Source organism: Mus pahari, chromosome 10 (assembly GCF_900095145.1).
Source record: "Mus pahari chromosome 10, PAHARI_EIJ_v1.1, whole genome shotgun sequence".
Taxonomy (NCBI): domain Eukaryota; kingdom Metazoa; phylum Chordata; class Mammalia; order Rodentia; family Muridae; genus Mus; species Mus pahari.
In genome coordinates, this window is record NC_034599.1 from 109,650,947 (window position 1) to 109,664,918 (window position 13,972).

Consider the following 13,972-nt stretch of genomic DNA (forward strand, 5'->3'; position numbering starts at 1 on the left):
AGAGAGAGAGAGAGAGAGAGAGAGAGAGAGAGAGAGAGAACAAGTGCTCTTAAGTCCTGAGCTATCCAATGACCAGCTTTCAAGCAACTCCTGTCCTGACCTGTAGCTGAGGCTGGAGCCCATGGCTCATATGTTCTATGAACAAGTAGCACCACTTATCTGCATGCCCAGCCCTACTTACACTTTATTTTGATACAAGGTCTCACTTCGAAGTGTGCTTTGGGCTCAATCTGCAGCCCATGATGGCTATGAATGTGCTGCAGCTTGGATGGCTGTACTGCGAGTTCATTTAAAAGGACATTTTCAGGCAATGATGTCTGACTGAGAAAGTAGGAAAGCAAGCATGGAAAATACCATTAGAAGGTTTCTTCCTGTGACTAAGCACACTAACAGCCATAACAGCCATGTCCCTGCCTCCTGCACCTACCAGGTATGGTGACACTCATTGAGCCAAGGAAGGATCGGGATAACAACAGAGGAAGGGAGTGACAAGACAAGGCTGAAATAGTTCATCTGATGTCCAGTCTGCCTGCGTTCAGCTTTGTTCAAAGTAGGAATAAACACAAACCAACCAAGCTACAATGTGCAGCTCAAAGAGAAAGATGATTCATCGTAAATCTGGGTAGATGATGTATCCCTGTGTGATCGGTATGGCTGCTGACCTTCGTAGAGATCCAAAAGAACATTTTTTACCCTGATCATAAATGGATTTAGAGTAAGTGATGACTCAGTGTCTTGAGACCAGGTATTTGAATTGATGTTGTCTTGGCCTTGTAGGCTAAAGTAGCATGCAGGTCATTCTCTGCCACAAAACCTCCACTTACAAGCAAGGAAGCGAGATTCTGTTAATATTAGCTTTGAGAAAACAGGGGTTATTGATGTGTTAGAATAGCAGCTCATGTCTGGACATACCACACCAGGCCACAGCAGTTCCTCATGGAAGAGGCTTACTGCAGACAAAGAGGGGACAGAGAGAAAGACAAAGGGAAGGGGGGGGGGAAGTGGGGAAAGGTCTGTCTTTTATTTAGACTGTGACATAACCTGTTAGTAGGAAAGTGTGGGAAATGGACTCTGGGAAGGTATATGGTTGTCATAGCAACAGGTGTAACCTATGTGTGACATTCCTGAGTTTGGAGCCAATCTGCCAAACTGGTTCTTGATACCAACAGAGGACATTCTTAACCATGAGTGAAAACAGACAGCATAAAACATAATACAGGGTTCCCCATCATAACAAACGATTTTGCTTAAAGCTGACCATGATAAAATAAATAGCATTAGCTCTCTCTCTCTCTCTCTCTCTCTCTCTCTCTCTCTCTCTCTCTCTCTCTGTGTGTGTGTGTGTGTGTGTGTGTGTGTATACAAGGATATATATTCATTTTATTTGTAGGCCTATATCTTGGCTAACAGAAATGCATTGAACTTAAATATCTTTAGTAAAAGGATGTCTAAAAAGTCATACCACTAGCTTTCTACCTAAAAGATAAAAACCTAAAATACATGCAAGACTGTGTATAAATATATAGTATAAATGGAATTTTTCTCATCTGGCCTCACAATGCTCCCTCTAAGAGCCAAGACCATCAAACAAAACTCCAACAGCAGGCATGAGAAGCGTTCTTTTCAGTTGTTGGTCAGGGTTGCCCATGAGACTCCCAAATATTACAGAGTACTGTTACTGCCTTTAGTTGTCCGCTAGAGGTGGAAGGTAAGTCCTTATTGCTGAAGACAGAGTGCACTTCAGACATAGAGCCCAGGGGGTCCTGAGCTGGAAGCCTCCTTTCCGAGGACTAGTCATCATGGTGCCAGAAGGTGTCACACAGGCTTCCAAGGGAGGGTGCAACCAACAGTCTTTCCCAGGTGTGACTGATTCTATGAACCACAGCACATAGCAGGATGGTATGATAGCCCTAAGGGTGCAGTAGTGGCACACATACCTTGGCAGCAACCACTAGTTCTCTAATTAGACTTAAGAGCCACTCAATGAGAGGGAAACTCCACATGGTGCTGGAAACTTAGCTAACTACCCCAGGCTAGTGAAGTCATGGATCTCGGAGGAGAATTTAGAACCACCACTTGACTAAACCAGCATGATCTCTAACTACATCCTGAATCTGTCCTTATAACGACAGATGTGTGCAGCCTTCATCACCACCAAGGAAACCTCTCTCTGCAACAGGCAGAGACCATCACAGAAAAATCAACCAATCAAAATGCAGCGTTGTGGAGCCCAGTACCAACAGCTACATCAACAAAGCAATGCATGTACTTACAGCTCAGAGGCCCTTGAGGAAGTGGGGGTGGGAAGACCATAAGAGCCACAGGATCATGGGATTTGCTGTGAGATTCTCCTAGTAATGTCAGAAGTGGCACCCACAGAGGCTTGCCAACATGACTGCCTAGACAAGCACTGACCAAGAATGTCAGCAGACATGCTAAGGCTGACAGGAGTGGGGAGCAGCTGGGTTAGACCCTGTACAAATCACACAGGCAAGTAATGGATGCTCAAGTGGGAGAAATCGTCTTCCCCAGGAAAGAGCACACAAGCTGGTTGTCTAACTCCAAATGGTCAGCCCGAAAAACACCCAAGTAGCAATACGCAGACTGAACAGGCTATAGTTAGGAATGAATATGGATATGGATATGCATCTATGCGTGTCGTAACAATTAATGAAAGAAAGAGGCCATCAATTGAAGGAAAAGAATAAGGGAAAGTTTGGAGGGAGGAAAGGGAAGGGGAGAAATAATGTAAGTATAATCTTAAAAACAAAGGAAAAAAAAAGCAACCTAACCAACTGCAAGTTTTACTGAAAAACTTATCCTTTAAGTGGAAACAGTTTAGGAACTTCAAACTTTAATATTACCACATTGAATCTCCCCCAGAACTTAATTTGATTTTCTATTCAATATAATGTGATTATTGCTGGAGTCTGAGAGTTGAGTATTAACAATATTAATTCCATCAACTCACTTTTGTACCCAAACAGTGAAGATCATTTTTCTAAGTCCTTCCATAACAAGAAAAAGCATCATCTAGAAGGAAAATATTCGTCTTGCCTTGCTGGTTGCTTTTCAATGGACTCTGTCAGAGAATTATGAACATGACAAGGGACAGGAAACACCCACTGTATTGGTTTCCCTTCATAATATAGTCTTGGCTATTTTCTCTAAGAATCTGAGTACTTGCTTCAATTGCTTCTTATATAGCTCTCACGTCTCTTCCATGTGACTGTGATCAGCTTATTTTTGGAAGTAAAGTCTGATCGGATAGTTGCCAAGGATAGTTTCTGATTCCATTAGCATCAAGTGTGGGAATATCTTATAGAAGATTAGTGTTTTAAGGCAGCAGGAAATAATATTAATAATAATGAATACTATCTGGACTATTTAAAGACAAAATTAGGTGTAAATATCTAGTCAGAGGGTATGATAGTCTTTAATTTTAAACTATGATTTTTTTTAATATTCAAAAGTCTTTATACAAACCCAAAGCCACTCACAACAAAACATAAAGAAATTTCAAAATCTGAGTAGCTCTCATAGTATAGTGGAAATGTTTCCAACATCTTATTTGATCCAATCATTTCTACATTATTGTTAAATTCAGGCTGCAAATATATATATTTTATAACTCTCTCTCTCTCTCTCTCTCTCTCTCTCTCTCTCTCTGTGTGTGTGTGTGTGAGTGTGTGTGTCTGTTTGCCTGCCTCTCTCTATACCTCTGCCTCTCACTGTCTCTCTTTGCTGCACCCTGTGTATGTGTGTCTGTCTGTCTGTCTCTCCTACTAACTTCCTCTGGGTGTGTACCTGTCTGTGTGTCTGTCTCTCCTTCCTCCTCCCTCTGTGTGTGTCTGTATGTATGTCTGTTTCTCTTCCCTCTTCCCTGTCTGTGTTTGTGTCTGTGTGTCTCTCCTTCCTCCTCCCTGTCTCTGTGTGTCTGTGTGACTGTCTGTGTGTCTGTCTTTCCTCCCTCACCCATGTGTGTGTGTCTGTCTGTCTCTGTCTCCCTCTTTTTTTCTCTCTCTCTGTCCATGTGAGGTGTTGGTGGTAATTACTATCGTCACTGAAGTACTAGAGTGCCATCAATTAGATATTAGTTTTGACATCTGTTTCTTTACTTTCTAGCCAGCCATGCTTGCTAGTTGAAATAGATTCCAGTTTTTAATTTGGTCTCAGTAGTCACAGGAATTGAATTCTTTGGGAACACAGGAATCAGCAGTGGATTGTGCCTGCATGCTCCTGACATCTTTTAGAACTAGCCTGGGAAATTGCTGGTTCTAGACCATCTGGAGGCATGCCGTTATGGTTAAGATGAGCAGAGTCCTCTTTGCAGTGAGCCATTAAAATATGTTCTCCACTCTAGGCAATACAGTACCCCAGGGATGGTGACATTCACAACACAGACCAAGGGAGTTCACCCTTTACCTGACAATGACATCAAAAATGTTTTGCCACAAATATATCATAAACATTGGCCAATCAGAACATAAACAATAGAGATGCATCCTGGGAGATTCCAGTTATGACTGCCATTACCCAGTTCTCTTCTGATTGGAGGAGATTGTAGAGGCAGCCCTAGGGTTGACCAGGAAGTGATTTCCCCATTAGACAAGCAGCCATGCTATTTATCAAGAAATATATTTCATTTCAATATCTTAAGGAGATCCATAATCCTTCTAGAATGTAGGAATGTTGGATGTCAGCCCAGGGCTGGTTGTAAGTTTTTCCAAGCCAGAGATTCCTGCAGGTTTTCTAGATCCTGTTAGAACTTCACAATATCCTTTAGATGAACCAGGTTTTCTCCATGTATTTAAGACAACATTGTGAGAGTAGAGTAGCAGGTTGCATCTTGAAGCAGGCTTACACATCTAGCCATCTTCCATTAACAAGGTTTGTGAAGGATAAAATTTACAAGGTGTGCCGGTAGGGAGTTGGGGCTGATCTTGGAGGACTTGGTTGAGAAGAAAACGTGATTAGAATACAACGTATGGAAAAATGTTTAAGTAAAAAAATTAATAATAGTAATAATTGGATGGAACACAGGGCCCCCAATGGAGGAGCTAGAGAAAGTACCCAAGGAGCTGAAGGGGGCTGCAACCCTGTAGGTGGAACAACAATATGAACTAAACAGTATCCCCTGAGCTCGTGTCTCTAGCTGCATATGTAGCAGAAGATGGCCTAATCGGCCATCATTGGGAAGAGAGGCCCCTTGGTCTTGCAAACTTTATATGACCCAGCACAGGGGAAGGCCAGGGCCAAGTAGTGGGAGTGGGTGGGTAGGGGAGCAGGAGCGGCGGGGGGAGAGTATAGGGAACATTCGGGATAGCATTTGAAATGTAAATAAAGAAAATATCTAATAAAAAACATAAAAAAATAATAATAAAACAAAGAACTCTAGATTAGTGGAGAATTTCTTCCCCATGCCACTTAGCAGTCCAGGGATCTTTTGCAAGATTAGACAATAACTTAAAATGCCCCCACCCTGTGGTTTCCATTTATGTCAAGTCATGGCTGCAAGCATGCATCTACATTTGAAAATCTTGCTTATTCATGTCTATTTCTGTGTGTAAAGTTCCAAGTCTTACAGCTTAATAAATAAATGCATTCCGCCAAGCATGCTAATTAACTATCAAAACGTTGCCCTAAAGAAAAAAGCTTTAAATAATGAAGTTTTAATTAGCCTATCAATTTCTATGTTTGGTTTAACTGTAAAATGCTTGCAACATTGAGTGGAAATTCTTTTCACTTTATCAGTTTTTCTTAATTTTCAAGAGCGAAGGGAAATGCTCAGTTCCCCCTCTCTGTTGTTGTCAGGCACTCAGGTTATTACCAGCCCCTTGGTTTTTTTTTTTTTTTTTTAAACACATTTCAAAAGAATTTGGGGAAAAGAAATCAGTACACAAAAGTAAGCTCATTTTCAGGGTGTCCAGACCATGGCAGAATATGTCCAATTTTCTCCCCACTGTGCTTGTGGTCTTTAAGATGTATACAAATCCGTGACACAAAGACCAGACTGTATGTACATTTAGTTGTAGGTTAGTCTTTTCTTGTATTTTAACTCAACTGGAGTCAGGCTATCTCCAATTTCTAGTCTCTATTATAGATTCAGGCTTTTAAGAGCTTGCTGTTATTGTTATTACTTTCTTTTCTCCAAATCCATTCCTTAGGAAAATGAGTTGTGTATCCCATCTCTCTCTCCTTCTCCCTATCCTTCTCCCTCCCTCCTCCCCTCTTTCTGTGTATTGAGTGCATGTTTGTGATTTCATGTGTGTGGGTGCATGTAGCTGTCAGAAGTGGAAGTCAGGGTGAGCTCCTTGTTTACTCTCTTCTCTTATTTACTGAGGCAGAATTTCACACTGAGCCCACTGAGCCTGGAACTTGATGTTCCACTATTCTGGCTAAATTAGATCCACCTTCTCTCCCTCCTTCTCCAGCCCCGTGGTTACAGGCAGCCACCACAGCCACTATACCCAGTTCTAGGGTTCTGAACTCTGGTCCTCATGCTGACACATGGCAAGTATTTTATCCACTGAGCCATCCATCTAGCCATAGGCATTCCATCTTAAGTAGTACCTTTCAGTGGGTAGGGGTTTTCAAGTAAGAAAGGTCAGGAAAAGGAGGCATAGAGAGGGCACACATGCACAACATGTATTTGTATGAAAAATGTCCAGATTTGACACAGCACTTTGCACAATGAATCTACATAATACATTTTCTTTTTCAAATCCACATCTATGAAAGAGAAAGGTGTCTAGGGGCTTGTGGGATGCTGGATTTAAACTCTTCAGGACTCTGGGTCTAGAAAAGTTTTCCTGCCTGCCCCACACCCACAGGTCTACTCCCTCTTATAGATACAGAATAGGTGCCTTTGGTTGCTGCCTTTGGAGTTCAAGCTTGACATTAAATTTTCAAATTCAATGTGCTGTAGTCTGACAGTCTAAGAGAGGAGGAGCCCTTGGGATGGAACTGTGCTCTGACTTCTGTCTCCCCTTAGCATGCTCCTTTCCTGCCCGGATACCATTATGGGATCGCAGTACAGACCCCTCCCCTACTTTTGTCCATTGATTTGGAGGAACACTCTGGACTTGGTATGAAAGTCTGGAACTATGCTTCCACCAGAATGATATACAGACGAGTGGAATCCAAAGTCAGAGGGTGTCCAGACCAGATATCCATGAGCAGGAACACCCCCCCCCAATCTTCTCTTGCCTTCAGTTGCTTCTGGAAAGGTGCCTGCAACTGACTTCGGTGTTGCTAGACTTGAGGTGGGATGTAGTACAAGCTCATGGTTCTCCACAGTTACAGGTGGACACCATGCTGAAGCAGCCCCATCTCAACGGTGACTGAAATGTTTATCGTTGCTTTATAGACTGTGAAATATACATACATAACACACACACACACACACACACACACACACTCCTCTTAACAAAGCTATGACCCTGCTTTAATGTAATGGTCAATGAAGATGAAACCAGCTTTAATGCTTAATTGCTGGACAGGATCTAGAATGACCTGGGAGACCAACCTCTGGGTGTAACTATAAGGGAGTGTCTGCATTGGTCTAGTTGAGGTGGGCAGACCTACTGTAAGAGTGAGCTGAGCACAGCATTCATCTCTCATCTCTACCTCTAGACTGAAGACTGACTCAGTGTGAGCAGTTGCCTCACGCTCCTCCTGCCATGCCTTCTCTGCTATGATGGACTGTATTCTTGAATGTGACCAGGCTGAACCTTTCCTCTCTAAGTCACCTTTTCAAGCACCAGTCACAGCAGCATGAGCATGAACTGACACATAACCCACCAGACAGGATCCGGAGAGAGTTACATCTCTTAGTCCTGAGAATATAGAATAGAGGAATAAAATAGCCAAGATTCTTCCCTAATGTCTCAACCCAGAATCTCACTTCAGTTGCTTTTTATACAGGCAGCCAGAGTGAAGCAAGAATGCAGGTAGCGTCGCAGGTGACAAACAGGAGTACATGAAACTTATTTTCAGAATGTTATTGGTTTTGAGGATAATCAGTCTGGAAGTGTTAAATATGAAAAAGAAAACACTAATAAAAACCTATGTCTACAAGTTAGTCCATATGCATTTTATGGACCTTATTTGTGAACTGTTCTCTAGTAAACATAATGCAAGAAAGACTCAAAATAGTATTATAGAATTCTGGACTAGGTGGTCCACTATTATTTTCATGTGTGTGGTGTATGCAGATATGCATGCATGTGTGTGGGCTCAAGTGTAGGTATATGTGCACGTGTGTGTGTGTGTGTGTGTGTGTATGTGTGTTTTTCATGTGTGTTAAGTATGTGTATGTGTGTGTTTTCTCATGTGTGTGGTATATGTATATGTCTGTGTGTTTTCATGTGTGTATGGTATCAATATGTGACGTGTATGAGTATGTTTTCTCATGTGTGTATGGTGTGTGTATCTGTCTATTTTTCATGTGTGTGGTATATGTGTATGTTTTTATTTTCATGTGTGTGTGGTGTGTGTATATATGTGTGTGTTTTCATATGTATATGGTATCTATATGTAGTGTGTGTGTTTTCTCATGTGTGTATGGCATGTGTATGTGTGTGTTTTTCATGTGTATGGTATGTGTATGTGTGTGTGTTTATTTTCATGTGTGTGTGATGTGTGTCTTTTTTCATGTATGTAAGGTGTATGTTTGTGTGTGTATTTTTCATGTATGTGTGGTGTGTGTATATGTGTGTGGTGTGTGTATGTGTGTTTTTATTTTCATGGGTGTGTGATGTGCATAAGTATGTGTTTTTCTATTAGTGTGTTGTGTGTATATGTGTATTTGCACCTCTGTATATCTATGCCATGAATATCTACATGGAGTTCTGAGGCTGACATTGGGAATCAACTCCAATTGCTATTCCACATATTCCTTGAGATAGGGTTGCTCAGAAATGCTCAGAGCTCATGAGATGTCCAGTTTTTCTAGGGAATCCCTAGTTATATCTTCAGGTTGTCACTTGTTATTTTTATGGATCTGAGCATCTGAGCTCTGGGCCTCGGGTTAGGATAGCAAGAATCTAATTGCTGAGCCATGTCCCTAGGCCTGTCCCCTGACTGGGTGTGTGAAGTTTTCATAGATTAATTGAAAACAATCAAAGGAACTTAAAACTCAAAATACTGAAAACAAAATCTAGCGGCTATTAGGTCATAAGCTCGACTTGGCAGTGTCCTTGCACTGTAGTAGCTGTAGTGTACTGTCCCCCAAGTCCTACTTCTGTGTAACGTAGCATGTGACAGCTCTATGTTGATTTCACATTTGTCCATTTAGTTTCTGATGAGCTGAAGTTTCCAGTGGTGGAAGGGGAAACCCACACATGATTAGGAAGAGAACAGATGTGGCAGGCTGAAGGTCACATTCTCTTGGGCTTTATTTACCCCCCACCCATCAGGTAAAACTTTTCTGGACTGTATAAACAGAGCCTCTGGATTCCCCCACAGCAGAGCCTAAGGATGCCACCTGAGAGCACCTGGGCCCATAGCAAAGATTCCTGCTTTGCTGCTATTCACCTCACTCATTTCCGACAGTATATTTTTAAAGTACCTGGAGTTATACCTTTGATTATTCTGCTGTTGAAGCTCTGTGGTTGTTACACTGAGACATGGCATGTGAGGTAATCAATGTCTGTGTTCCTTGGCCACAGCCACTTATAGTTGTCCCCAAATTAACAATCTCTATTTCCCTCTGTACTGAGAGCTGGTTTTGTTTGCTTATGTTTTGTGTTTTTTTTTACGTGGATATCAAAATATGTGATGTTCCTGTAATTTCCTCTTCATGACCTGAGGAAAGTGTTACAGATTCTTCCACATGATACAAACTTTGTCATTAAAGCCAAGTTTCTTCATGAACTCACAGAGCTGGGGTTGTAGTATGTGGTGCAAAGATAACTGTAATTAACAAGCATGTTGACTAATCAAATTTTAAGGTCAAATGAGTCTTTTTAGTCTACGAAAGCTTTGTATGGGACAAATGTAATGATGCTGTGGCTGTAAGACTCTCTGCTGATGCATTAAACTCAATTCCCAAGACACAGGTCACCCCCAAGCCCTCATTAAAACACATACAATCTCAGCTTACTTTCTCACAGAAAATATGAACACTCTTGCACTTTTTCCATTGGCATCTGATACTCAATGATTATTCTGGTTTTATTTTATGTACTTCTTACTATAATGATATACATTACACAGCGCTTGACAACAGCTATGCAATTCAAGAGGGTTTTTCAGACACTTACAGAAACACTCAAAAGAGACTTAGAAAATAGAAAATGGCTAAAGCATTTTCTGAGAATCTCCCAGCTTCCTTTCTTTCTTAAAGCAGCTCTCTTGGTGTTCAGAGAATATGATGGTACATAATTATGATGCTTTTTAAATGACAAATGGATGAAGAAGGTGCTTGGGACAGAAATACTAAAACTCCCCTGTTGAAATTATGGCTTTGGCACAGAATGTCGCTTATTTAATAATTCAAACAACTGTATCACATTTCCTCAAAAATGAAAAAAAAAGAACCTACAAAAGCCTAGGTACCTTATCCTTGTTATTTTACAAAAATAAATAACCAAGAGCGCTAATTCCCAAGCCCATAAGGCATAGAGCCACAACTCACTGTCAGTTTGTATTATGAGGAAAAGTGTATGGCTAATGGGAAATGCTTTTTGGTTTTGTTTTTTGCCTTTCTTATGACTTTGTACCAGCTTTTCTTGCTCCTTTCTGGCTAAAAGTAATATATATATATATATATATATATATATATATATATATATATATGGCATCTCTCTATAAAACTGGCATCTCTCTCTTTTAAATATCACAGAACACACTCATGAACACATGGGCATGGATGTTCATGCATGTGTTTCCATACCAATATGATGGTTAATGTTATCAAACTGACCCAATCTACACACAGGTCCTCTGGGCCTGTTTGTGGGGATTATCTTGATTATATTAATTGAGGTGGACAGACAAGCCCTCTGTGGGCAATATCATTCCCTAGGCAGCAGATCCTGAACTGTAAAAAACAAAAAACAAAAACAAAAACCAAGACCAACAACAACAAAAACAAAACAAAACAACAACAAAAAACCAAACAACTGAGCACTAGCATGCATCCATTAGTCTCTTCCTCCTAACTGTGGATGTCATGTGACTGGCTGGTTACCATGACTTCCCCACCATGACAGACTCTGAACCCGGAAAAACTCTCCATTAAGTTGCCAGGATATATCTCTATCTCTGTCTGTCTGTCTGTCCGTCTGTTTGTTTATTTGTTTGTTTTTACACAGAAACAGGAAAAGAAACTAAGAGAGCGACCACCGTGACGGTAAAAGCAACCTAAATTCTTGCCCTTTTCAGAATGCAAACACTGGATTCTCAAAAAACAAAAACAAAAACAAAAAAACACTGAAAGTGTTTCCTTAAATAATAGTACAATAATTGTGCCTGCATGCCATAACCACTCTGTCATTACTGATCAATTACTTGTGGCGAGGAGATCACAGATCCCCTCTCTCCCAGGAACCAGACCACTTGCTCCTCCACCCCATGCCCTGCAGCTGACAAACCCTGCTGTGGAGGTGAGGGCACACACATCTCCACAAGGAAAGCAAGCTGACCTCCCCACCCTGCCTCCTGCAAATGCTAGAGCAGCTAACCTCTTCCCTTAGCGCCTGCCTCCTCCCCTCCTTGTCACACAGGAGCCATGTTACATCATCTAGAGCGGGACTTCCCATCAGCCTTGAGAACCTAACAAAGTCATACATTCCCTTTGCTCCCTGATGAATCTCCCACTCCTTCAGCTCCCTTCCTGTATTCCAGCCATGATGGACGTGAGGGTAACTGGTCAGAAATCTTTCCTGATAAAATTTATTTTAAAGGAGAAATGTCAACCTGCCATTTGTCTTGTGAATATGAATTTCTTTCAGATTTCTGTAAAGACACTTGGAAGCTTTTAAGACTGGCTCTGATTTCAAGCAAACTAACAATATACCCAAAGATGACCTTGAACATCTGATCCCCCTGCCTTTGACTTCGAATTACTTGGGTTGTCACCTTGGATTCTGGTTTGTGTTATGGGATGCTAGGGATCAAAGCCAAGTTTCTAGCACAGAAGCGCCTTGCTCTACCACCCAAACTACATCTCCATCTCCCTTGATGCCAGTTTTCAAGTTCTTTGTTCTTCTCCACAGAATGCCATTCTCTTCTCTACACATGAAGGCATTAAAACCTGTCTGATTCTGGACATTTGGTTTCCCGTGAGAGCTAAGTGTGTATGGGGGTTTGGAGACATATCAATATCATGTATACCCATAACTGTGCAGGTTCTTTAAGAGTATTTGAGGAGGACATTATGTGTCCTGCTCTATCCCTCCATCTCATCCCTTGAGCAGGGTCTCTCATGACCCTAGAGTCAGGTTGCCCGCCAGCAATCCTAGCTCCAAATGCCCCCAAACCCGAGTGTGGCAGTTACAGACTTATATGACTATGACCACCATTTTCCCTACGTTCTGGGGATTCAAACTCAGGTCCCGCGCTTGCAGAGCAAGTACTCTTAACCACTGAACCATCTCCCTGACTGGGGACTTGATTCTTTGCATGGCTCTGCTTTGTCACCTTCGAAGAGAGGACTGTCACCCAATTTCAGAGCAGTTCTCGGGACTCACCTCTCCTTCTCTGGGCCATGGCCTCCCGTTCTGGGTGTGCTTGCTCTGACCCTGTCTCTTCTTCTGTCCTCCGTCAGCAAACTTGCACAGCAAAGGCTCACTGGGGGCTGGAAAGGTAAGACAGTAAAAGTGTGTTAGTAAATGGCCAAGCAAACACCTAGTCATTCCAGGCGGGTTCACGGTGCGTCTTGGTTATGAATGCATTCTGAAGTAACTTCTGGCTTCTGACCCTCTTTCCTCTGAGCTTCACTGACTGGTGTTCTCACCACTGCTGGGCCTCCGGAAAGCATGGGTGGACCTTGAGAGATGGTAACATACACTCCTAGAAAACTGGTTGTAGTAGAACGAGCACCTGTCTCCAAGATAGGCGATTCCAAGACAGGCGTCTCCCATGCAGTGAGACATGTGTCCATCCCCCCAGTCCCTGCAATGGCTATTTCTCTCTCAAGGCAGCTGTACTGTCACCAAGCAAACTACAGAAATCAATTTTGATTTTTTTTTTTTTAAGAGATCAGAGCAGCAGGTTTGAGAAGGCGTCGAACCCAAAGTTACACCTCAGAAATTCGTTTTGTTTGGAGAGAGGGCTTTGCAACCAAGGCTTAGGGTGTGAGTTTTTTGAGGTGTGAGAACTCTCAGACCAGACGCAGCAGACAGGGGCTTAAGAGTTAGAGAGAGAGAGAGAACGGTCAGAGGAAACATGACAGGAGACCTGAAGGGAAGTGAGACCCTTGAGAGAGAAATCTTCCTACATGAGGAGCGTAACTCTGGCTTTTGAAAGTTTCCTGGAACTGGCAGGATGTTTTATACCACTTGTGTTAATTTGGCATAGTCTATGTACCAAGAAGCCAGGAACTGAGTAGGGCCATAAACCTTTCTTACACCATCTAGTATGAGGGGTTACAAGGACCCAGCACAGTACAGCCTCTTAACTCTCCGTTCCATGTAGGGGCTGGGGAGTATGGGGTTTGATTTCACTGGCATCCTGGTCCTGTGCTTGAGTGACAAACATCTCCAGGTGGTAGAAGAGAAAGGAGCTGCTGGAAGCTGCTTGCCAAGGAGGTGGGGATTTTACTAAATAGCAGCAGAGTTAGCATCATTTTCTCACTAATCCTCTATAACTGCTCAAATACTAGAAGTGGATCCTCCTCCAAAGCTTCCCTCTTCAGATTCCCAGTAAAAGCTAGTGGGGAGCCAAGGAGACCAACTGTCAGGATAGCAAAGGAGAAACCTGGTAAACTATCACCAAGCATGCATGTCGGGCACCAAGCATGCATGTC

At 42.2% G+C, this 13,972-nt stretch overlaps 1 protein-coding gene across 8 annotated transcripts in view; it reads right to left on the minus strand.

Annotated features, from left to right (window-relative positions):
- Rbms3 (RNA binding motif single stranded interacting protein 3) overlaps positions 1-13,972 on the minus strand; it is a 682,938-nt gene that overhangs the window by 123,474 nt on the left and 545,492 nt on the right. For all 8 annotated transcript variants that reach the window (XM_029542747.1, XM_021206005.2, XM_021206004.2 and 5 more), the window contains one exon: positions 12,696-12,802. In XM_029542747.1, the coding sequence (XP_029398607.1) occupies positions 12,696-12,802 (107 nt within the window). The remainder of the gene's footprint in view (positions 1-12,695; positions 12,803-13,972) is intronic.